Here is a 25,360-nt window from a genome sequence, read left to right on the forward strand (position 1 = left end):
CCAATTGCTGCTGTCATGTGAAAGCAGAATTAAGCTTTTATTATTAATTTTGTTCTTCCAGACTCTGTTTTTCTTGAAGAAAATAACCTGCACCATTAAACAGAGCAGAGGTTTGGTTGGTGGGATGGTTCCTCACCACCCATTTTTTTTTTACTTGGTTCTCCAACTACTTCCATCCAGTGGCAGACAGTCCAGTTTTATCACTGTTATGTCTGGGATTATTCCACCTTTTCTGGATGCCTTTAGAAATAAATACTTGATGATCTCTTCCAAGAATTGCAACATTGCTCAATATTTATTCTAACACGTCAAGCAATTCCCCGAGGCATCCCTCTCGAGGTTTATAACATCTGACTACAATTTTGTTAGATTTTCAATTTTCACCACCATAAATTAGAAGACAAAAATAAAAAGTGAGCTGAAGATTCATTATTTGACTTAAGCTTGCATATTTTTGATAACCAGATCTTATTTAAGCTATTGAATACAGCTGATGCCTTGCCAAATTTTGGTATTACATACTTCTGGATATCCTCACTGACTTCTGCTCTTAGGCATATGAATTGACTCAGTCTACTTCTTAGTCTTGTCACACAAGGTTCAAACTGGGAGTTACAGGCTTCCTCTGGATTTTTTTTTTAAGGAGTGATCATTAATCTTGCCATTCTTGAAGTGTTGAATAGCCTTTATTTCTTTCAGGTTGAGCCACCACTTCAAAGACCTCAGTCTCCAGCTGATGTGAAACTTTGAGCACAGAGCTTGCTAAGTCTTGCAACATCTGACTGTATCTTCAATTAACTAAACGTGTGCCCTGCACCATTTGTTCCAGCCTGTATTTATTCTAACTGTGCACGAGGTGCCTTGGTCTAGCAGCTTGATAATGACAATAATTGCCATTGCTGTCCCACAGCCAAAACCATCCCGAGGTGGAAAGCGCCAAATGTTTTCTCAACTGCTGTTTATGGTAACTGGGCTGTTTTCCTACTGACCCCAGACTCTGGTTTAGTTCAGTTCTGGAGGTGTTTGCAGCCGATTCCCAAAGCCTGCCAGCTGCCTGGAAGCCAGCTGGGAAGAGCATCACCCATCTGTCAGAACCACCACTGCCCTCGTGGATGGGACAACCTTAAGGTCGAGTTGTTATCACACCCTTCCACTGCCTGCAAGCCTCTGCTTCCAAAGCAGTCCCAATAATAATATCAAACTTTTCCCCCCATTATTAGAAAAATCCCATGCAGCTTCAAAGCCATGCCTTGCTCCTCGTGTTTGGATATACAGCTGTGTCCTGCCTGAAATCCCATTATCCCTTGCCTGCCTTCTCACGGGAAGGAATCAAGATGGGAAGGAGTAAAGGAACAAAGTCACATGTGAGAAATCTGAAGATTTATTTTTGGTGTGATTAGGAAGCGCCTGAAATTGCTTTGATTAATAAGGTCTCTTGATAAGTTAAAGTTTTTATTGAACTTCAGTTCTTGATTAGTTAAAGTTCTTATTAGTTAAATAGTTCTTATTATTTATGTTCCCACCTAAGTCAGCAGCTCTGGAAGGGTGAATCCTGTGCTAACGCTGCCTTTGGGATCTGTCCACAAGAGGTCTCTCCCTTGCTGAAATCCAGACATTATAACTGGGAGATGCTACGAAAAACAGACTGGAAAACCACAAATAACTCAGCAGAATTTCTCAGAACTTTTGAAGAGCTGAACAAAAATTAAAAATACATTCAACAGTCCAAAGCAATAAATTTTTTGTGTTCACCTAATTTATGCAACTGAAGCGTCCTTGACAAAACTTGCAAGATAAAGATGTATGTCAGTCTTTGAAAAGTATTTAAGACAAATTTTGGGGAAAAGCACCTTAAAGATGGTCAAATTTCTAGAAGCTTCACTCCTTTCTGCAGGGCTGTTGGGGTGGAAACTTCCATAAAATCATTTCTACATCTCCTGAAGCAGCAACAAATCTGGAAATCGATCCCTGTCATTTGATGAAGATTTTAAAGATTAATGATTCATCTTGCATCCCTTTTTTTTCCCAGGGCAGGAAAAGCTATGCTTCCAAACAAGCAGAGGAGAAAATCCTGCCCATCGTTACCTGTGCCTGCTGCCTTTACTGTAAAAGCTGAGGCAAATGTTTTCAAAATATGGTCTTTTTATCTTCTTTCCAATCCCAAGTCTTGGATTCAAAGGAAAGATTAGCTGCCTCATTTGCTGCCAAGTGCTGCGATTAATCCCACTAATTGAATCACTAAATCGTTCTTTCTGCTTCCTTGAAGGAGACAAAGAAGATCCAAAAGATTTTCTATGCGGCCTAAGCTAAATAAAAATGGACCAACTCAGGCAAAATGAGATTCAAGCCCATGAGAGACAGGCTTGGTGTGAATGTAAAAAGCTTGTTTACCACAGCAGGGCACAAGTGCCAGACACTGTGTGTCTCAGGGTCATCAGATTCAAAATGTGTTTAACAGAAGAAATGATGAATTGTTCACTGATATTAGATCATAAGTCATCTCTGTCCATCATGGATTAAAGGGGTTACCTTTAAAGTTACTCCTGCAGCCACCTCAGGGGAGCTGTTAAGTGTGGGATATTCCTGTCAGGGAGTGGGAGGGCAGAACGTGGCTCACAGAGGTTCATTAACTCTGACCATGTTTATCCCAGTAAATTAAACAGGCACAGAACGTGGGCTCAGGGCATTGCCTCGCAGTCATCTGTGATGTTCAAATATCAGCAAGCTCTAATGGCAACTGCCACCCCCTCAGACAATGCTGAGGCATATTTTGGGGTCAGCCCAGCCCAGCACAGCCAGGGTTCCACCAGCCCTCCTGCACTGTGTGCTGCAGGGAAGGGCACCAGCCACGGGACAGCAGTGCTGAGCAACTGCCTGCCATCTTCCATAGGGAAGGGTTTGTTTTGGCTGAATGAAACATTCAGCACCTTTGAGCAGTAGGAAGAACTCAAATCAGTCTCATCTATTTTCAACATCACTGAAAAAAACCCATAACAGGACCAGAGCTGTTCAGGACTGGGTCATGGGCAAGGTCCTGATCTCGCTCGTGGAACTTCCTTCCAAACACACTCTGCAGAGAGGTGTAACTATGCTCCCTTCAAGCCATGAGAGACAAAGACAGTATCAGGGGCACAGATTAACTGAAGATGCCAAGGACAGGCATTGTTAGTCTGATGTCAAGTGCTGGTATCACAGGGTGCTGGATGTCTCCATCCAGTTGCAAATCAAAGTCATGTTCACTTAGGGCACTTACACAAGCTGGAATTATAAATACCCTGAAAGGATTAAGTGCAGTCCTACCCCTTTGGACCACCAGTGTTGAAAACCACTGAGTGTGACCTTGGGCTCTAATGAAAGCTGAAGTCTGAAAGGCGGCTGAGCCTCTCACCCACCCCTCCCTGCAGCACCGATGGCTTCTTTTCATGCACAAGTAATCTCCTGGCCAATTACCCATTCGAGGCTTTCCACCCCTTTGCACTCGTCCCTGTGCCTCTGCTAGAATGCCATGGGACAGCCTGCTCCCCTCGACAGGGGGCTGCTCCCCTCGACAGGGGGCTGCTCCCCTCGACAGGGGGCTGCTCCCCTCGACAGGGGGCTGCTCCCCTCGACAGGGGGCTGCTCCCCTCGACAGGGGGCTGCTCCCCTCGACAGGGGGCTGCTCCCCTCGACAGGGGGCTGCTCCCCTCGACAGGGGGCTGCTCCCCTCGACAGGGAGCTGCTCCCCTCGACAGGGAGCTGCTCCCCTCGACAGGGGGCTGCTCCCCTCGACAGGGGGCTGCATCCCAGAGACAGGCACAGAGCGAACAGCCTTAGCAGAGACATGAGGTGCAGCTAGGGAAAAACTGTTCATGTGCAGCAGAGTCTGCTGACCTTCCCACAGGGAACACCACTTCTGGAGGATGAGCAGGAGCAGCTGTGATGTCTCACCTTGAAGTGCTGGGCCTCGCAGGTGGAATTTTCAGCAGCGTGTGAGTCGCACTCCTCACGCACGGTGGCGAATTCCACGCCGTCGGAGCAGGACTGCTTCTCCAGCTGGCTGCGGCAGCACTGCTCCTGGCTCATGCTGGGACAGGGGGGGAGCAAGGGGAGAGAAATGGCACACAGGGGTCAGGAACAGGCAGTGCAATCTGACAGTGAGCACCTGAACCAGTCAGAGGGAAAGAGGTTCCTGTGGGAGCACAGTTACCTCACCAAGGTGTCCTCTGGCACCGGCAGGTACAGCGTGTGGGACGAAGATCAGAGCACTGCTCTGGGGGACAGCTGGAGGTGATGGGGAGAAATGAAGATACCAGGGGAAGTCCCAGGGAGAAACAGTGTATTGTAAGAAAGGGGCAAAGAAAAACAAGGGAAAGAAGAATATTACAGGGCAGGGAGATGTAGAGAGGAGACAGGATAAAAGTGTACAGGAAACTCAGCTTTGTTAGTTCCACTCCTCATAAAATCATTCCATTTTGTCTCAGTGTCACTGAATAAACTGGAAACTACTTTCTGTAGGAAAAAAAAATCTGCATGAGGAGGCTTTAAACTCCTCCAGTCCTATTGCTACTGCCCCCTGAATGCAGAGCCCAGTGAAGATCTCTCTCCACTCTGATTTTTATGGGTAACTCTGCTTTGTTGGGTAGCTTTGTGAGTGAAGCTTGTGGGTGAGGCTTTTCCACTGTCACCTTCTGTTACAGACACTGGGAAACAGAGAAAAAAATAAACAGTAACAAATCAGATTACACATAGGAGGATGTAAACATATCCATGTGTTTTGTGGTAACCCGATTTCTCTAAGAATAACTGTTACCTGAGTTGCTGTGGGGAAATTATCCCAAATACAATCCAAGCTTATGGATTCTATTTATAGGACAGCAGGGGCACCTAAAAGGCATGACCTGGTATGTTAGAGCTCTGTAAGAGAAACCCCCTACAAATGCACTATTATATCCATCTTATGCATCTTACAGACCAATAACACTGAACAATTCTCTTTGCTACTAAGAGCATTTACCCTTTTTTTCCCCCTCAACTTTAGTTGTTTGAACTCAGATTATAGACTCAGATTATGCACCTCTGCACAGGGGTGAGGTTGTCAAGCTACACTCCCCAAGATTCCCAATTACTATTTGTTGGATTGCACACAGGTCCCTTCCAACCCAAACCATTCTGTGATTCCACAATTCCGTGATTAGTAATGGTCTGACTGTGCAGTTCTCACTTGGACAAAAACATCTGTGAGATTTCAATGCATAGGAACAAAACCCAGGATAAATTCATGAACAAATCATTCAAAAATAGACTCTAAAGTCACAGCAAGAAGTTAGGCTCAGGACAGTAACTTTATTTGGCAGGATATTTGAAGGTTTTGATATTTGATTTGGTTCCAGTTTGGAAGAATATGTAGCTTTTTTGTTGTTGAAATTCCCTCTGAAGCAGAATTTCCATTCCCTGCCCAGCTCTGGGGTGGTCTGACTGTCAGGGCTTTGGAAGCCTCTAAAACCTGAACTTCAGGCCCAAGAGTGTGGGAGCTGAGACTTTCCAGCTCCCTTAGCCCTGCAGGTTCTGCTGAGGAGAGATGTTAGCCCCAGACAAGCAAACAAACAAACAACAGCCTTTCGGAGATCTGCTGGATTCCCAGGGTGCCTCTCTTGTTTTCAAACACAAGCCATCTCTTTGAAATCCCTGACAAATTGGCAATTTCAACCAAAACAAGAAAGTTTCTTACAATGTTTCCCACAGCTGTATTCATAAGTCATGTGGCCCACCCCAACTGTAATAAGGAATTAAGCATCAATTGAATAATAGATTAAAATACCATTTGTTCCATTCTCAGAACAACAACAATAAAATCACACTTCATTGGACAGCTTACATGATTGGCCTTTAAAAACAGAGAAAGTAGAGCAGCACTTTCCTGTGAATTTGGGTTTTTTTTAATTATTCCTAATATTCAAAAAAGCCAAAGGCTGCTTTTTCCTTATCTGCTTGAGTTAAAACAGTGCAACAGAACTTCCCTGAAAATAAACAGGTATTCACAATATGGCTGAAATCTTAAAACACTAAATATTGAATCTCTAGGAGCATGAGGCTTCATAGCTGACACTCACTCAGGATATTTCAGGCAAAATTGTGCATCTCTGAAAGATGAGTTTTATACATGGCTCACTAGTGAACAGACATCACTCACACACTTAAAAGATCCTTATTCTCTGTTTCAGATGTTGATCTAAAATTAAAGTTATTTTATCTCCAGAAACTTTGATAAAAATCAAGTTAAGAAATCATGTTTTATATTCTCATTTTACTTCTGGTTAAAATTTAACCAATGTTACTGACTTTCATGGAGTTCATTTCCAGATGAAACTCTACATGCCCATTTACCTCCACAGTCTTTTCACATTATTATTCTCCTTCCCTGAGGATGCACTCCTAAACTCCTAATTACAGATTTCATTATCACCTATTTTTTCTTTCATTCTTTTTTTCTGTAAAAGCATTAAAATTTTACTTTGCTCTGAAAACAATGTCTTCCTTGTCAGTCTCATTTCATTGTGCTCTGCCTGCCTCCTACTTACTTCAAGCTATGTCAGTGCTATTCATGTGCACACTGGAAGGTCTTGGACAAAATATTAAAATTGAAAAGAGTGATTTTGCAAAAAAACAGGCTGGGTCTTCCACCCTTAGATTCCTCAGTCTGCATTCCTGCAACACTAATTATAAATAATGTTATTCCCTGTGTAACTCCAAGAAGACTTTACACAGTGTCAAAGGCATGCAATTCCCATATGGAGATAGGCTGTTTCTGGCACGGGAATCAAGCTCACTTGCTAAGAGCTCTGGGCAGGGGAAACTCTTCAGTTTGAAAGGAAGAAGATTTATGGGGCAGGTTGAGTTCCAGAATGAAATGGCAGCTCTTTCCAGCTGCTGTGAGTTTAACCACGCCACGAGAAAATGAATGAATGGGCAAAGAGCTGCTGCTCTGACAGCCAGGATGTTACTCATTAAAACTCCACACTCGCATTTACTGAGTCGTGGAGACACAGGGACAAACACTGTCGTTGTCCAGAGTGATAACACCGAGGGATACACTCATATCTGGGGCAAGAAACCGCAGCAGGAGATGGCAGACTCTTGAACCCAGAGCCTTGTTTCAGCTTGAACACCGTGGAGTAACAGGGACCAGGTGGATCTCGGAGCTCATGTGCACTTCAGGCAGTCTGGCTCACCTCGTGTAGGACAGGCCAGTGAACATGTCTGCACTTTGAACTGGGACAGGACAGGGACCATGTCTGCAGTTTGAACTGGGACAGGCCAGTGAACATGTCTGCAGTTTGAACTGGGACAGGACAGGGACCATGTCTGCAGTTTGAACTGGGACAGGACAGGGACCATGTCTGCAGTTTGAACTGGGACAGGGCAGTGAACATGTCTGCAGTTTGAACTGGGACAGGGCAGTGAACATGTCTGCAGTTTGAACTGGGACAGGGCAGGGAGCATGTCTGCAGTTTGAACTGGGACAGGACAGGGACCATGTCTGCAGTTTGAACTGCACCACCCTCAGCAAGGGACACTCACACAGCTGGCAAGTCCCTCAGGAACAACAGGAGGCTTTGGGGGAAAGGATCCTAAAGAGATGCTGGAACCCAGACCTGTCACCCTGTTTCTGGGGCACACAGCAGATACCAGAAGGATGGTGCTTGAGAGGAAAGCCTTCCTTCCTTCACTGTGGAAGGAATTCTCCCCTGGGAGGGTGGGGAGGCCCTGGCACAGGTTGCCCAGAGGAGCTGTGGCTGCCCCATCCCTCGAAGTGTCCAAGGCCAGGTTGGATGGGGCAGGTTGGAGCAACCTGGGCTGGTGGGAGCTGCCCCTGCCCATGGCAGGGGATGGAACGAGATGATCTTTAAGGTCCCTTCCAACCCAAACCATTCTGGCATTCTGTGATTTCTATGGATGTGTTTTAAATGGTTGGGAAAAGGTCAAGGTGGTGCAATTCTAACTCAGTAAGACAGCTGGCAAGCAGTGGGCTTGTTTGAGGGAAGGACTGAATCTGAGACAGCACTGAGTTACAACCATTCTAAACACATGATTCAAACCCAGCAGGTACGTTCTTGTGGAGTGTGTCAGGGAAAGCACTCACATCTGACCTGTCCTGTTAGCACAGCCTTGGCACAGTAACCACACTGAATCCCTCACATTACAGGAACTGTATGGAACCTGCTCCCTTCCCTATGTGTTGTCCCCTCACATTCAGCTCTGAGCCTCACAAACTGAAGCTGAGACACGGGGTGAACAGCTCCCCCCTGGATTTGCACCACACTTCCCTGGAGCCCTCAGAGCCAGATGGTCAGCACTGAGCTGCACTGGAGGTCAGGGGATCCCAGCCAGGGTTTAAACAACCACAGAAACTCTGACACCTGCCCCCAGCAGCTCCCACTGCTGCAGGTGTCTAAACAGTCACACTGGCACCTGCCCAGACCTCGGCAAACACAAGGAACCGGGATTGTTCCCTGTGCAGGAGGAACAAATCGCCGAGGGAATCGTGCTCCCTCAGGGCTCTCTCTGGCTCCAGTTACACCAGCAATTAGGAAGAGAATTTGGCCCTCACTTTTGCATCTGAAATGCCATCACAAGGTGCAAGTGGCATCCTGAAGTGATTTTTCTGTACCTCTCAGAGCTGTGCCAGCTTGCAATCATAACTGGAGTAAAATAGCATTGCTGTTAAAGAAAGCACCCCAAGGTGCCAATTGAACTCACTCATTTTTAGAGTGAAGCCCAGCTTCAGAAGGAGCTATGTTTTTTTCTTGTGCTATGTTTTTTTTCTTGTGCAGCCATTAATAAATGCAACTGAACCACATTTATCAGCTTCAGGTTTTGTCAATAATTATTCGTATCTCTCACAGAATATGTGCCTTTTATTTTACTATTACGATTTTCTTAATGATACCTCAGTTATGCACAGAAGCTAGAAGAAGCATTTAGTAAGCTTTTTTTCAATTCCCATGAAGTCCTAGGGAGTCTCTAAAATGAAAATCTTTAGAAGAATAAATTAAATTTACAGCAGAACGGCAACATACATTAATCAAATTATCATTAAATCATCAAGATTCTCTCTCCCAGATTGTTCAATAAACTTGGTTTCCTGTTTTTCCTGCCTCTGTTTTGTCTGTAGCTCTTATAACCCTTCAAGTATTTCCTAAATTGGCACTTCAGTCCTATCTGTCAATTCTTCTGCGTAAGAGGCTGCTTTCAACGCCAGTGTAAATGCAGAAGTCAGAAAACATGGACAGACTTGCCTGGAAGACACATTCTTTCCGTAATAAAGATCAATCCAACACTTCTACAATTACCAAGGTTAAATCACTTTTCAATCCACTTGAACAGAGGGGAGAAAAGAAAAGCATTTTAAATACAAAGTCCTCTGTGAAGCTGCCCCTCCAACCACCAATCACGAATTGTGAGCTCCACTAATTAAGTGTAACAAGTGCATATAACAGCAAAAATAACACAAACTATCACTGATATAAAAAATAGGAATGACACAACCATATGAGAGATGCAGTAGAACCAAAATCTTACTGTGCAAGTGATTTTAACATTTAACTTCATTATTTCATCTGGTAGATTATCAAATAGAAATTAGTATCCTATCAACTGTCAACAGAATTAAGAAATATGCTTATTAACTAAAAGGTACTATTTTCTATAGTCCAACACATTTCATAGAATCACAGAATGGTTGGTTGGAAGGGACCTTAAAGCTCATCTCATTCCACCCCCTGCCATGGGCAGGGACACCTTCCACTAGCCCAGGTTGCTCCAAGCCCCGTCCAACCTGGCCTTGGACACTTCCAGGGCTGGGGGAGCCACAGCTTCTCTGGGCAACCTGTGCCAGGGCCTCCCCACCCTCACAGGGAAGGATTTCTTCCCAATATTCAACCCAAATTTCCCCTTTCAGTTTGAACCCACTGTGAACCCATGAACCCATTGAAATGTGCCCCTTTTGCAAAGGAACACAGAAAGGACCGTCAAGAGAATGTGTTGTTACACAGAGTGCTGTCTGTTTTCAGATGGAACTGGAACATGGAATCATGAAGATGTAAACTGTATTTGAGTATATTACACATAACTCTGTACCTGCATTCTCTGGACTCGGATATCGGTGGCAGAGAAGCACACATTCTGTTTTTGTTTGCCCATTCAACACCCTTGTCACAGCATTCTTCCACTGACAGCTCTGCAGAAAGAAAGAAAACCACAACAGTCTATTTAACACAACCTTGCATCTCCAACTGAAAACCCCCAAGCAAACACAAGGAAGTGAGTTTGACCCCCTCCAAGAACAGGGCACCCAAACCCAAGGCAGACATGGCCAAACAAGGCTCCTGGCAGCACCTTGCAATAAGCCCAGTGCTGGGGGTTTGCCTTCCTCGGGGAAGCAAACCTCAGTCTCCCTTAACCTTCCACACAAAAACACAGCCTGGGCACTGGTACTCCGGCAGAAAACAGCTCAGAACACTCCTGCACAACTACAGCATCTGTTGGATTGCAATGCATTGCTATCAAATGTGGCAGTAGCGATAAGCAACCTTTTAAAATCCCTAAGAATACAGGATAAATCAAACAAGTGATATCAGAAACACCTGAATGTCATTACAAGTAAATTTGCGAAACTGGTTTCACCTGAGGTAATTATCCGAGTAATCTGCTTTACCCAAAAATATGCCTGTAAATGCCAAAGTATTGTAGAGAGGGACAAAAAGGTATATGGTATTTTGATCACTTAACATACGACAGAAAAATTAATCCAGATACCAACTTACACCGAAGCTGAACCTAAGGGGAAAAGCACATTGAAGACAATTATTTCTGTAGAGTGTATTCTTGCAAGTCTTTAATTTAATAAAACTGAATACTGTAAATGAACTGACAAGCACTACAGGTTTGCTTCATATTCCAAGTGCAAAAGTTCAGTGCACAGCAGGTGTATCAGAACTTGGAATAAAACAGGAGTCACATTTTCCTATTAATTATCTTGTGGTCTGAACACCGAACAGCTCCTTGTGTAACAAATACACAATGTGTGTAAAGAACCCCTCTGATTACCCAGAGGGACAGCTTTCTAATGGTTTCTCTGTGTTTCATAAGTGTTTTGGCTGATGGCCCTGCCAGGCTGCTCCGGGGAGCGCTGAGGGAGTGAGGGATGACACGGCCGGGCCACACCCGGGTACCTCAGAGAGCTCACGAGAACCAGAGAAGTTCCTGGAGAATGGGAGACAACAAAGGTCTCCCTGACTTCAAGGACAAGAGAGGAGATCTGGGAAACTACAGGCTGGTCAACCTCTTATAGAATCATTAGGGTTGGAACAGCCCTCCCAGCCCATGGATCCCCCCTGTGCCCCATGCCCACCTTGACCCCAGCCCAGAGCACTGAGTGCCACGGCCAGGCCTTCCTGGGACACCTCCAGGGCTGGGCACTCCAAACCTCCCTGGGCAGCCCCTTCCAGTGCCTGGCCACCCTTTCCAGGGAGAAATTCCTCCTGATGTCCCACCTGATCTCCCCTGGCACAGCTGGAGGCCGTTCCCTCTCCTCCTGTCCCTTGTTCCCTGGGAGCAGAGCCCGACCCCCCTGGTTTCCCCCTCCTGTCAGGGAGTTGCAGATCCTTGCCCAAATTAGGCTGGTGGCAGGACAGGGAGTGCACAGCAGGTTATTCCCGTGCCTCCCGTGATTGTCTCATCCTTAGTTCTGGTCCAAGCACATCCAAAGGGAGCACACTTCAGCAGGCAGCCACATCATATTCGAGACTATCCATCCTCACAAACGACTTCCTGCAGTGTCCTAAGGACAAACACCTGTCTCCTCTGGCTCTCCCTACACCAGTTAGGAAGCCATCGTTCCCAGGTGCTCCTGATGTGTGGGGGTTCCAGCCCCCTCCCATCTGTCCACATGCTCACCTCCTAAGTAGTTCCAGTTATCAAAATAAGCGGAAATAATTAAACTGTTGATGATCACACTAACTTTGACACACATCAGAGTTTGCTCAGCTGGCAGGTGTTCAGATGTGGGGAAGGAAAAAGCAGCTGAAAGCAAGAAAAGAAGGTAATTCCCTACAGTAACTCAGGGTTTTTTTGCAGGGAACAACTTGTATTCTCAGTTTAGTGATTATAATCCAAGGATTCAAAGCAAAAAGGAAGAGGTTAAATGAGCTTTTAAGATGCATCAGTCATCTTGAGGTAGGTACTCTTTTGTACAGTCAATTGTACAGGACAAAGCTCTGGAGTCCTGCACGGAATTCTGGCTTTAAGAAAGATTACATCAAAGTGGAAAATGAGTAAAGAAAGATCAGGAGGATGGTCAGGGGAATCAAAGCCCTGTTATATGAGGAGAAACTGGGAGAAACAGACCAACCTGTGAAAGGATGTGGTTCCTGTCAACAAACACTACAGCAGTAAACAATCTGAATCATGGGATCCAGAAAAACAAAGGTTTTAGTAAGAAAATCATTAAATGGAATTACATTAAGTGTTAGTTTATAACAGAGTTCTGTACTCTGTGACCCAGGTCACCCTTCCACTCTTACTTACATACCCAAAGTAATGGTCAAAATTCTGTCATTACTAAGTCAAGGCAATATTTCTCCTGAATCCCAGAGTGTGTCCAGAATCCATGCCAGTGTCTGAGAGCTAAATGCAGTTTACAAAGCTATGGAGAAAATCAGTCTGGTAAACAACCATCTGCCTGTGGTGAAAGCCACGCACTTGTGTCTGAGCTCTTCTCTGGGAATAGGGACCCTGTCTGGGGCTCTCTGGCTGACAAACATCATATGCATCAAATTTCATACAATGGGTTGCAAATAACCATGTTTTTAGTGCTGCTGCCTGCAATCAATCTTAACTGTGTTGAAAAATGATACACATTTAACTGCAGTGCAGAGCTGGCTGCAGGTTTTTGCAGGGCTTTGTAAAAAATGGTCTTTGGCCAAGTTCCTCTCCAGAAGGACAATCCCTGGCTCTGGACACCAGTTCTTCTCTCCAAGCTCTGGCAACACACCTCTACTCCAGTGAAATAACTTAAGAATTCAAAGCAGGCCAAGCTAAGCAAGCTCGTCTGTAGGAGTGCATCCAGACAAAGGAGATCACGGAGAGTTTGCTGAAGGAGAACTGTGGTCCAGGCTCATTGTTTTGGTGACATCACAATTCATATCCTCCAAAGGTCCTGCCAAAAATCTCCTGAGAATAGAGGGAAGTGAAAAACAAGCAGTAAAAAAGGACTCCACCCTCAAGTCCATTCTTCTAAAACATAACAATTAAACAGTGAAAAACATTTTCTCTTGGCTTTGCAGTTGCTCTAAAAATTGCAATTCGTGGGCAAATCCTTACCCTTTCAAATCTCAGAAAGTGTGTGAACCAGAAGTGATTCTGACCATCTGGGCACTCAGGGTTGTTAATGAGTATTTAGGAACAGGACCCTTATCCTCTCCTGGCTGCATTCTTCCAGCCTTGTGGACTCCACTGCACACATGTTCATATTCATGTCGCTCCCAGTTGGAAACCTTTGGGCAAGCAGTTCATTCTGGGGCACCTGTGCCTCCTCACACCCTCTTCAGGGGACCAACACCACGGGGACTACAGACTGCTCCTTCAGGGTGTGCAAAGGATGGGGCAGTGGCAGGCAGATGGTAGAAGTGCTCTGATTACGACATCTCACTTTCTGAACAGAAAATAATGGCTGTTTTTCCTCTGGCTGTGACCCTGTGTCTCAGTGCAGCTGATGGCTCGTGGCACCCCTCACAGCTGGAGCAGGAATGACAAGTCTGCTCTTCTGAACCTGGGGCTCCTCCAAGGATTCTGCCAAGTGCACAACAAGGTTCATGCAGATCAGCCAGAGACCTCCCAGGCATCGGAGAGAGAAAGCCCTTCTGGGAAAGGCTGGGGACACTGTCTGTGCTCAGCTGCAATGTGCCCTTTTATTTGGAGGGAGAAACACGACAGGGAAGTTGTGAATTCCTGTCGTGCAGGAATACACTGGCTGGTCCATTTTGTAAATTTGAGAAGCACTTGTTCAGCTTTCTGGTTCCACAAGACAGAAAAGCACGATAACCCAGAGCTCTGGTTAGATGACAGCATGTTGACTTCCTTTTCTAGATACACTAATTTTGCATGCTAAAAGACTAGTTGAGAAAACCCAAGTTTATTTTGGATAAAATCCAACACAGCTTTATCACCACTTTGTCCCTTTAGCAAATCATGTGCAGCAGGGCATCCAAAAGAACTCGAGCTGTGTTGTGTGGTGACAGCGAGGATGCCTGTCCTGATGGGAATGTGGTGGTGTGTGTTGGATTCCCAGGGAGATTTCAGGAGTCTCGGGAAGAGGACAGCAGAAACACAGCTGGAACTCAGCTCTCTAATTTCACAAAAGCTGTCGTGAAGAAAAGCTATCAGATAAGACATGATTAAGGCCACAGCTATTCAAACATTTTGTGTGCATGATGCATTCATGGGCTGGCTCTGAACTATGCACACAGGCACGATGTGTAAGAGCATATGGTTGCTTTAAAAAAAGGTAGTTTGCTAATCTTAACAGGACTGCCATACTGTGTGGGAGTTCAAAGCAAGAAATGTGGTTAATATCTGCATAACCTTAGACTTCTATGATGTAATAATTGCTTATTCAGCTGCTGCAGTGAATATTTTCTGCAAAAGGAAGATAAGCTTAAGAATGTTACCCAAAAGCATGATTCCTGGAATGAGAAACCCTGAATTGCTTCTGGGAATTGTGCAAAAAATAAGCAGAAGTAAAAAGGACTGGATAAATTTCGTGGCTGTAGCATTCCAGTTAGATGAAAAAGGGACAGATTTTTTGGGTAACAATCTACAGTAGCAGCTATTCTTTACAGCTGCCCCTGATGGAAAGGTCTGTGCACAGTCCAGGACTGGATAGCTGTTCATTACTCAGTGCTGATCCATGGAACAGTTACCAGTCTGATGCTGGTACCAAACCAGAGCTACACCTGGGCCTAGATAGGCTCACCAAGGTAGTGCCAGGAAAGTTGGCCAGTTCTTCAGGGCAGTCACTGATGTGACCCGAACACCCATCAGCTTCCCAGCCCACATAACCAGCTGTGGGTGGGTATGGGTTTGGAACTGAGTCCAGGTCAAGGGGTCAAAGTCACTCCTCCTTACTGAGGTGTTTTCAATCTTCGGAGCGCATTGATCGACTCAGTTTGTGAGATGTGGTTCAGAGCTTGTCCTTTGCTCAGTTCCCTCTGTCAGAGGCTCAGCACTGTGGAATGTGAAGAAACAGAGCGTGATTCTCACTCCTCAGCAGCCGAGGATCCAGGCAGCAGATGGGCTCTGGGAGAGCTCAGCACCAGTCCAACATGTTTCACCAACAGTGTGTCAGCCAGAACTCTGGGAGCTCGTGATTACAACACACATGCACTGGTTTAGGTTTCCAGTAAGAAAACCACTTGCAACATTCCCTGTGTACCTTTTTGATAAAACCTTTCCTGTCCTGTCATGAAAACTCTCTCACTAGTGATGCTCATCCATCTGACTGCCAGCTGAAAAAAGCCCAAGCCTAATTACGGGATTTGTCAAAATGACAAACTGGCCATTCGTAATACTCACAGTCACATCCTTTGTCTTCCAGCCTCCCTTTACATCTGTACTCTCATAAAACCACAGCAACTGCACATCCCTTTGGCCAAGGCTCCACTTTGCTCGAGGTTCAGGGCAGTGTGGTCTTGGCCTGATCTGCAGCACCCAATCAATCATTTCTTGAACAATGACACCTGGCTAATATTAGATGGACAAGTCAGCAGCTTTTGTAGCAGGGACAGCAGTCAAGTGCTGGCAGCTGGGATTTGTAGTCTTGATTTTCTGGCTGTTCTTACAACAAGCTGTGGAAATGCTGTCTGGCAATGCAAGCACACTCTGGCTGGCCACTTAAGGCATCACATAGACCCAGAGACATGTTTAGACAAGAGGAAGGCCAGCTGACTTCAAAGATCCAACTGCTAATAGACTGACATGATAAATCCAGCTTTGCTACATCTTGATCTTGTGTGTAAACCCAGGGATTAGGCACATAGAGTAGGGAAAAGGGTGAAGGAGACCTGAAACAATGAAAGACAAAGACATACAACAGAAAATCTGGCCTCATGATTCCCTGAAATAAATAGTTTGAATTGGAAGTAAAGGAGTAATGCAGGAAGGCACTGCCATTGTTCATCTGAGATGATTAGAGTATGTGCTGGATCTCTTGGGACTAGAGTTGGAATGAAGATGCCCCTCTTCCCTTTTGTATGCAGGGAAAGAAGTGGAGTCCCTCTTTTTCTGCAGAGACTTGTTGGTTCACCTCAAGGCTGTTCACCAGATGTGCCAATGCAGTGATGGGGTGTGAGGAGCAGACACAGCTGAGCTGTGGCACCAGTGTCCTTTGGACAATAAGGTGTTCTTAGTCCTTCCACTCCATTGTTCTCTACAGGTTCTCTTTAAAACTCTAACAGCTTGAACTTGATAACAAATGCATAAAACTTGGAGCCAGGATGCCTCTCCCCTGACACCCAGAGCAGCACATGCTGCTGTCTCCAGGGGGTGTGTTGTAGGCTGCCAGGCTGTGTTCCTCACCAGCTGGCCCTCTCCTCTGCTGCTCTAGTCCACTGCTTGCCCTCAGAGAGGGCCTATGACAAAGGGCTTCTCTCTTCCAAGTGGGGAGGTAATTTTGGAGCTCTATGGACTGACAGACAATCTCTCAATTTTTGTGCTGCTCAGAAACAGGATGTTATCTCCAAACAGCCCTAAAGGATTTGAACCTTTCCTTTCAGAATCAGTCTCAGGGGGATTGTTTCAGGACAGCTGAAATCACTGAAGAAACCCAGTTAGCACAGCAAGTAAAGCAGCAGCACCCTAAAGGAAATGCCTGCTATGTTAGTTTGTTTTGTGGGGGTTTGAAAACAGCCAACATTTTACTGGAAATTTTCTTAGGTCTAGAGAACACTCATTTATGGGGAATGTGGCTCTGGTAGCACCAGCAGTGGTCATCACACAGTTAGGGGGATTTTTCAGATACAGCCAAACCTCATTTTATGAGATATCTGTTTGCAGTTTATAAAAGAAGTCCTTAAAATCTTCCATGGCAATAGCTGGTGATGAGGTTGCTGCTCTGGCTGGTGCTAAGGTCAGGCCTGAGGGAGGCAAAGCTATGCTGCAACACCCCTCATGTTCTCTAGCAGGGAAAGCAAGTGGTTTTCTGTGGTTTTTTTATTTTGTCTCAGGTCTAATAAAAAATTCTTTCAAAAAAGTAGATAACTGGCTACTACAAATTAGAAAAGACAGCTCCATCTATGGCAGGAATAAGGCATCTCATATATGTATATATTTTTATATATATATGTGTGTGTATATGTATATAAATGTCACAAAGGATAGGGATGTAGGAGCCCTCAAAAGGTTATCTTGTCCCACTCACTACTTTCAGGCAGAACTGATAAAATTAAGTCAGTTGTAGGCAGAGTTCTATTTAGTTGTTCAAAACTATATCAAGTGAGGCTGAGTCCCGAACCTGTCTAGGTTCCTCAACATTTTGTGCATTCAGCAACGACAGAAAATGTTTAATAATATATTGGCTCCCTGTCCTCTCCAAAAGCCCATTCCAATTCCTTCTTTTCCCACTACCTCTTATCCCCAGGCTCTTCCACCCAGCCTGCAGTGCACCTGAAAACTGCTGCTTCACGTGATGTCTTCGCTGGGAACAAATTCCTTTCCACTTTTTCATCCTTCTGGTTAGGTTACTTTTGGGGCTTCCAGGAGGAGGCCAAAGACCAAAAGATATTAAGACTGGAAGAATGAAGACTGTTCTGAAGATTTCTGGAGGACATGGAAACAGAGGGTACATTCACAGCTCCAGAGGGCACAGGTGGCCTAAAGAACCCAGACTCACCAAGATGACATGGAAGGATGTACAATAAAGACTCATGATTGGAAGAACAACAACTGCTTTTCCTGACATGCTAAACTTTACCCTTCACCCCTCCCTGTGTGAGAATATCGTGCAAATAATGAAATTACTTCACAGGGTGTTGATAGAAAAAGTGCCTCTTCAGGCTTTCTCATTTAAGAACAAATTTTAATCTTCTCTTGATTTCTCATTTCAAATCTTGGGGAAAAAAAAAAAAAGAAATGTGATTAGAAAGTTTTATATAGGGTGTTACACTTAACCCACTGCTAGTCCTGTTTATTTTTATCAAGGCCATGACTCAAAATGTTCTGCAGTAAACAATGATCTTTGAGTAGACCTTACAGAGCTTTGGATTGAGTCCAAGCATATGTATATATTCAAATTAAAGCTGAAATAGGAATGAGAATATGACAGAGCAGCATGTCTCAGAATATCAAACATACATGCTCAAGCACTTCTATATTTTCTTATGTAAAAGGGTTACAGGAAAAATATTTTCACACTGGGATTTCTCTCTTTTCATCTGACCAGAAAATTAGTAAGAATAACTATGCTTTTATATACTGCTAAGGTGAAATGGATCTACTCTGCAGGCAGCATGTTTACTGGGGAATATAAAAACAAATATAGACAATGATGAAAGATTCTGATATTCTACCACTGCTATATTTGAAGAATAGTCTGGAAACACTAAGCAGATGGGATAAAATTTATAGCACAATGGGTCGAGGTTCAAGCATGGAAGGAACCACAGACTTTACAGAGCAGGGAGAAAATAAAGATCCTTTTTTTGCATATAGTTATGTAGCAATGCTTTGGGGAAGGTTTCCTTCGGAGAAAACATCACTAGTACTCTTATAGGAGATTTTCCTCATTACAATTATCTGTACTGAGCATGGATATCTAGTTCTCCCAGGTTCTCTGCCTAGGCATTGATATTTGAAGTCCTTAGTGCCTGAAATTCAGTCACTGACAAGAGCAAAGCTGGGAGACTGCAGCATTTCCAGTGGATGTAGCATTTGCACAGCACATCCTTCCAGTGCTTAGTGAATCCCTGGAAACACCTACAGAGCTGGAATATACCAGACCAAGTATTTCTATGTCTGTACACTTACTTCAGCATTGATACAAAAGATGTTTTTAGGTATTGCTTTCTTTATTACTAGGTTTAAGGTCTCAGTCCCCATTTTGACAGGGCTCAAAACTGAACCCTTTGGTGGGGAACATATTTGCACCCTTGTGCAGCACGGGGTGTCTGTGGTGTTAGTACAACCCAGAAATCAATGTACATCCTCTGCCTGTGTGCTAAGCACCCAAACCTTCATCAGCTTTCTCTGAATGAAAATCTTCCAGTAATCTGATTACCTGAAAAGAATTTGAATGAAAATCCCTGAGAACCTAGAAATTTAGTTTCTTCTTAAGATCCAGCAGCACGTACTTCAAATCCAAAAGGCCATTTCTCAACTCTTCTAAGTCTAACATAGGTTATAGTAGGTACAGAGCAGAGCCAAAGTACTCCTGAGTGCCGAGGAAAAATAGAAGTGTTACTTGTTTTAAAAAGTGATGGCAAGAAGCTTCCTGAACTGCCTGAGCCAAAGATCTGTGGTGTATTCAGGAGAGCACGGGCCTGGGAGATGCTTTAGAACAGTTGTGTCCTGTTGATCAGAGAAGACTTTCAACACAGCTTGAACTGAACTGTCCCCGTGTCTCACCAAGGATGGTCTCAGCAGGACAAGAGCCCTCCCCAAGTCTGCTGAAGAGGCAGGGGACTGTCCCAACTGTCCCCTCACTGCACACCCCCTGTCACTGGAAATCACCCACTGTGTCACTGCTGTGGGGACTACTCGACCACTCCTTCTCCATGGACCTGACAATACTCTGGGCATTTCTAAGCTCATTTTCACTCACAAAATATTGTGGCCAGTAATTCTTGACATTCTCCTAGGGCTCTTCACTGATCTGTACTGACCCTTTCTCTCCTTTATGCTTTTTGTGACCTCGTCCTCTGTTTTCCCTCTTGCTCCTGACAGCTACTTCTTAGTGGACACTCTTTCTGTTCTTTCTCACCCTGCAATCTTCTCAGTCTTCTGCCTCCACTTCTACATCTTATCTTGGAGTAATGTTATCCACCTTCCCAGTTTAATTGTGTGTGATGACTTAGCTATTAAAATCCCACTTCTAGCTTCCTCCTTCCATCGAATCTAGACATAAACACACATGTCTGACATTTCCCGAGTGCTTTACAGCAGCTTTTACCTGTTCTGGCTAAAATGACCTGCTTACTTTGTTCTTTCTTAACTTTATTCATTTTCTTTGCTCCATGTCACTGTCAACCCTCACTTTCTGCTACATTTTCACAAAAGCTTTTGTTCATTTATCTCTTTCACACTAACCCACTCTGTGTTGCCATTAAAATTCTTGCCTGTTGTTTTATTTGGATTTCAGCTCTCTCTTTCTTGACCTTCTCTATCTCACTCCCTTTCATTCTCTACAGTCATTTTACTACATCTGGTAAACCCAGATTCTCGGCTTACTGAATTCATTTTGCCAGCTACTTCTTTAGAACTCTCAAAACCAAAGTCAAGTCTTTCATGGTCACAGGTAACTCTATTTCTGTCAAGCTCCAGAGGGCTAAAGCCCATCTTTCATTTCAGAAAACGTTACTAGAAATATTGTGGAACAAGTTGGTCTTAACACAAGTTTGTTTTGAAAACACATGTGAAGTTGATAAGAAACTTGCAGAATGGGCTAAAGTGCAACAAAACAAAACAAAAACCCCTTAAAAATGCATTGCCCTGCTATCAGATAATGCCTGAAATCTGACAGAGCAGTATAAATATACTGAAGTAACTTGATAAGCTGGTTTATGGGGGTTTCTCTTGGATTTCACTAGCGTGTCTGCTTTCAATTACACAGATGAAAAACAAGAGCTTAACATCTTACTCTTCCCTGTTTGCAATAAAATGTCATGTCTGAAAATGGACCATTGAAACAAAACCCAACTAAAAACTAACTTAGAGGTAGCAGTCGTATTTTAAAACTGGTAGTATGTGATTTTTTGGGGGAGGTTTTATCTATGACAGAAGGTAAGAAAGCACAGATTTAGCCTTTTATGTGTCCTACCTCCACCCATATACTTCTACAAATTTACTGTTACAAAAGCACATGTAAAAATCATAATCTTAAAATAAAACTCATTCCACAAAGTCAGTGGAACATTTTTTTTTATTACAACTATAAGCTCTCCCTGAATAGACACGTTTCCAGATGTTTAGTGAGTTAAAACTGTCTGTGCCTGTAGTACCAAGACATGCCAGAGTTAGAGGATGAACTATTAATACACTGACTGGCCATGATGATGTAACTCATCTTCTTCAGTACTACTATCCAAGTACTGTACTGGTGAGTTCTAAGGATATAGAAGTTCTCAGTGAAATTAGAATATTTGAGAATAAAAACCTGACATACCTTTTACTGCCAAATTTGGCTACACTTTGTGTTAAAATAAACTTTGAAAACCTAAACTTATTTATTTAATTACTTCTGAGTTTTCTAAGAAGCTGTCCAGTAACTAAGGTTAAATGTACAGAGATTATAAAGTAAAATTATTCGGTGTTTTACAATAATGCTGAATGCTAAAACTTACTGTGTCTGCACACTGGGACACAGCAAAGCCACAGTTTTGCTGATGTACTCTGTTGTCTGAGGGAAAGTAGGAGCTATTTGGGGATTCTGGAGGTAAATGCTGCTCTTCTAACCATCTTTAGACTGTCCCTCCCTCTTTAAAAGGAGTGGCTACCATCTCTTCATGAAATACAAGGGTAACTGTGACAAGTGCTCTGCTATCCGAAAATCTACGACTGAAAACACTGCAATAGTAACAAATAATTTACTTCCCTGGCTTTTGTCTGCCATTGTAAGGCCCAGGCCAGAGACCACGTGTTTCTAAGCATTTGCCTGGAGTGTAATCAAGCCTCAACACCGAATGGACCCCTCGGGGTTACTCGAATGGAAAAGCCACTTACCTGTTGGCTGTGACAAATTCATTATCACCACAGGAGAAGTACTTTCTTTGTCATGTCCTACAAATTAAGATTTGCATGGGATTGCTACACTGAACTAAATCAGGTTCATATCCTCTTTGGAGACAGCACTAAGAGATCAGGGGCAAAGCGCGCAGTGCGGGAGGGGAGTCACGGCCGGCACCCAGAGCCCCGCTTCCGAGAGCAACCACACCATTCATAGCGTCCCACATCTGCTCTCCGAAAAGCCCGCATCCTTCGCTCCGCTGTTCCCCCCGCTCACCGCCGGTGCCGTGTCCCGTGTCCCGTGTCCCGTGCCCTGGGCTGCAGCCGCGTCCCGGGCAGGGCAGGGATGGCACCTCCGGCCGCCGCGACATGTCGCGACCGCGGGACACCCTCCGGGCTGCAGCAGCCGCCGGACCCGGGCTGGGTCCCGGCGGGCGGAGCGCCCCGCCCGGTGCCCACGGCTCTGCCCGTCCCGGCTCTGCCCGTCCCGGCACAGCCCGTCCCGGCGCTGCCCGTCCCGGCGCTGCCCGTCCCGGCGCTGCCCGTCCCGGCGCTGCCCGTCCCGGCGGAGCCCCGTCCCGGTACTGCCCGTCCCGGCACAGCCCCGTCCCGGCACAGCCCCGTCCCGGCACAGCCCGTCCCGGCACTGCCCGTCCCGGCACAGCCCCGTCCCGGCACAGCCCCGTCCCGGCACTGCCCGTCCCGGCACTGCCCGTCCCGGCGGAGCCCCGGCCCGAGCCCGCCCGGGGATGCGGCACCGGCGGGGGCACCGGCGCTCGCCACGCCTTTCTGCTCGCTTGGACGTGGCAGCGGCGCTTTAAAGCCCGCCCGGGACCTCCGGGGGCACGGGGCTGGGGGACCCCGCGGGGGCAGCCCCGCCGCCCCATCCCCGGGATGCCGCAGCCGGGAGCGGGTCCCGCCGGCGCGGCCAGCCCGGGCACGGCCGGGCTCGGCTCCCGCACTCACCTCGTGCCCGCAGCGGCGGCAGCATCGCCGGCAGCAGCAGCAGCAGCAGCCGCAGCAGCGGCCGGGCCCCGCACAGCTCGCCCATCGCCGCCCGCAGCTCCCCGCACTCGCTCCGAGCGGGGGCTTGGCTCTCCCGCCGCGTCCAGCCGGCTCCCCCTTCTCGCTCGCCGCCGCCGCCGAGGTTATCCCAGCCGCCCGAGACCGGCTGCAGAAGAGCTGCGAGAACCCCCCGCTCGGTGGGCTTGACAAAGATTTAATTCACCGCCCGCCCGGTTAATTACGAGCGCTCGGCGGGACGGAGCGGCCACCGCGGCGCGGACCCCGCTGCTGCCGGTGCCCCGCCGCCCCCACACGCTCTGAGAGAGACTCCCTGGAGCTCGGAAAACTTTACAGATCCTCAGCGGGAACCTCGGGCCGGCGTGACTGATTCTGTGGAGGAGAAGTGCAGCGACTTCTCTCGGTGCCAAGTAGGAGAGAGCCACAAACAAAGGCAAAGCAAAGCAAAACAAAACAAAAGAAACCACCTAGCAGAGGTTTAACCTCCGCAGGGGAGATTTTCGACCCCCCTTCTTGGTCTTTCCGTGGATTTTACTCCTACACAGCTTTTGTCAATAAAGCAGGATTTTAAAAAGGAGAAAGATTCTAGAATCTTTCAATGAAATTCAGTGGGGAAACCAAAAATCCCTTCTTCCCTCCCCCTCCTCTTAAGAAGTCAGGATGAGAATTTCAACCCAAATGGGGCAGTCAGCTCTGCTCTATCACTCCCCTCCCTTCTTTTTTCTTCTTTTTTTTAACCTCTCTATCTTATTTAAACAGGAACACAAACACTGATAGTGGTTGAAGCACCCAGCTGGCAATGCTGTTGCTGAGATCTTTAAGATAATGGGGGGGAGATAATATTTGCAGGCAAAAGCAGATGGAACCAAACAGAGAGTTCATCACCCCCCTATACTTTGCCCTCGGTTTTACTCAGACGAAGGGCTGGAAGTCAGAGTGTGTTTACTTGGAGGTTGTGCCACATGGACTCTGATTGGGCTGTTCCTCAATAATGCAACTTTTGAGGATTATCTCTCCTCCAAACATCCACATGGGAAAAGTATTTAAGGCAGAAGTTGAATGTGTGTGTTTGGTTCTACACCAGGTTATTTATGCTTTTCTAACAAAAGAACGCAGATACAGCCAAGGGTCCAACTATCCCAATGTCCTGGCTTCAGCCACCATCCCAAGTGGTCACCAAGGGAAGAGCACAAACAAGAAAAACACATGATGATTTTCCCAACTACTCTCCCAGTCACTTTGAGTTTGGAGCATTTCCTCAGTGAAATGTGTTTTCTGTGCACTTGTGGCCCTCAGCAGATTTCTGCTCCAGGTATTTATCCTGTCTCCCCATGAGTTCTTGTAAAACTTTATCATCCACAATATCCTTTGCCAGCAGGTTTCATGGATCTACCATGCCCTAACTCAGTTTACGAGGATCTTACATCACTTACAGTGGGACCTTGCCAGTGTTTCATCCCGACTCCAAGCTCCCGGGTTTTTTTCCACATCAGGCTGCTGCAAGAGGCACCCAACAAAGATTACACCTTGCCTAAAATTTGTGCCAGCCTGAGCTGGAGGAGTCCCCTCTATAGAAACTCTGGGTTCCGTTCAACATTGCCCTATTTCACTTTACTCTAAAACCTCTCCTAATTGACTAAAGGTGGGTGGAAAGAAGTTCACCAGTGTGCCTAAACCAGTGTAAAGTCACACATAACAGCCTGTCCACACATGGAGTTCCCCTGATTAACACCATGTGTGGGCATTCTTACTCCACAGTCAGAATTCCTTGTCCCTGTTTAGTTTGCCACCACAAGCTGTTTACCAGAAATGAGGCAAATTCAAGTAACTGTTTAAGAAGTGTTTCTAGAAGCCATCATGCCTGTGGTCATCTCCAGATGTGACAGCAGGTTTTTCCTTGGTTCGAGGTGGGCTTTTTGCGTAATATTAACACACATTTCCAGTATAAATTGGCACTCTCACCTACAGTCAGATGGAGAGGCCTCGAGTCCATGTGATTCCAATTACTGACCCCAGGCTTTGTAGTGAGCTGAGCCATGCACTTCAGGCTCAGCCCAGAGGTCCTGGGAGTCGATGGAAAGCGAGGGCTTGCGGGAGGGAACGTTTTGCATAACCACATTTTTTCTTACATCTATTTGCAAGGGCCCTGTAATCCTTTTGTGTAGCTTTTAAAACAAACAAATTCTTTAATGAGGATTTTATTTCTACTTCAGAAGAATAAAAATCATTTGCAGAAGCTCAGATTAATGAGCAATGACAGCGTAACAAATCATTGTGCAAGTCATTTCCAAGGGGCTTGTTGAGAGTAGATACACACAAGTAGACTGACAAGGAATTTAGGATTACTCTATCAAACCCAGCCATCTAT

General features: G+C 45.7%; 1 protein-coding gene across 2 annotated transcripts in view; it reads right to left on the minus strand.

Moving 5' to 3' along the window:
• Positions 1-23,334, minus strand: part of FBLN1 (fibulin 1) — a 61,618-nt gene extending 38,284 nt beyond the window's left edge. Inside the window, exons 1-3 of one of the 2 annotated variants that reach the window (XM_064654044.1) lie at positions 22,936-23,187; positions 10,117-10,216; positions 3,928-4,063 (exon numbers count right to left, since the gene is read on the minus strand). In XM_064654044.1, coding sequence (XP_064510114.1) covers positions 3,928-4,063; positions 10,117-10,216; positions 22,936-23,020 — 321 coding nt within the window. In that variant the 5' untranslated portion in view covers positions 23,021-23,187. Of the gene's footprint in view, positions 1-3,927; positions 4,064-10,116; positions 10,217-22,935 lie in introns of both variants that reach the window. The other variant, XM_064654043.1, reaches the window with a different exon arrangement.
• Between the last annotated feature and the right edge of the window lie 2,026 nt (positions 23,335-25,360).

The sequence above is a fragment of the Pseudopipra pipra genome, chromosome 5 (assembly GCF_036250125.1).
Source record: "Pseudopipra pipra isolate bDixPip1 chromosome 5, bDixPip1.hap1, whole genome shotgun sequence".
Taxonomy (NCBI): domain Eukaryota; kingdom Metazoa; phylum Chordata; class Aves; order Passeriformes; family Pipridae; genus Pseudopipra; species Pseudopipra pipra.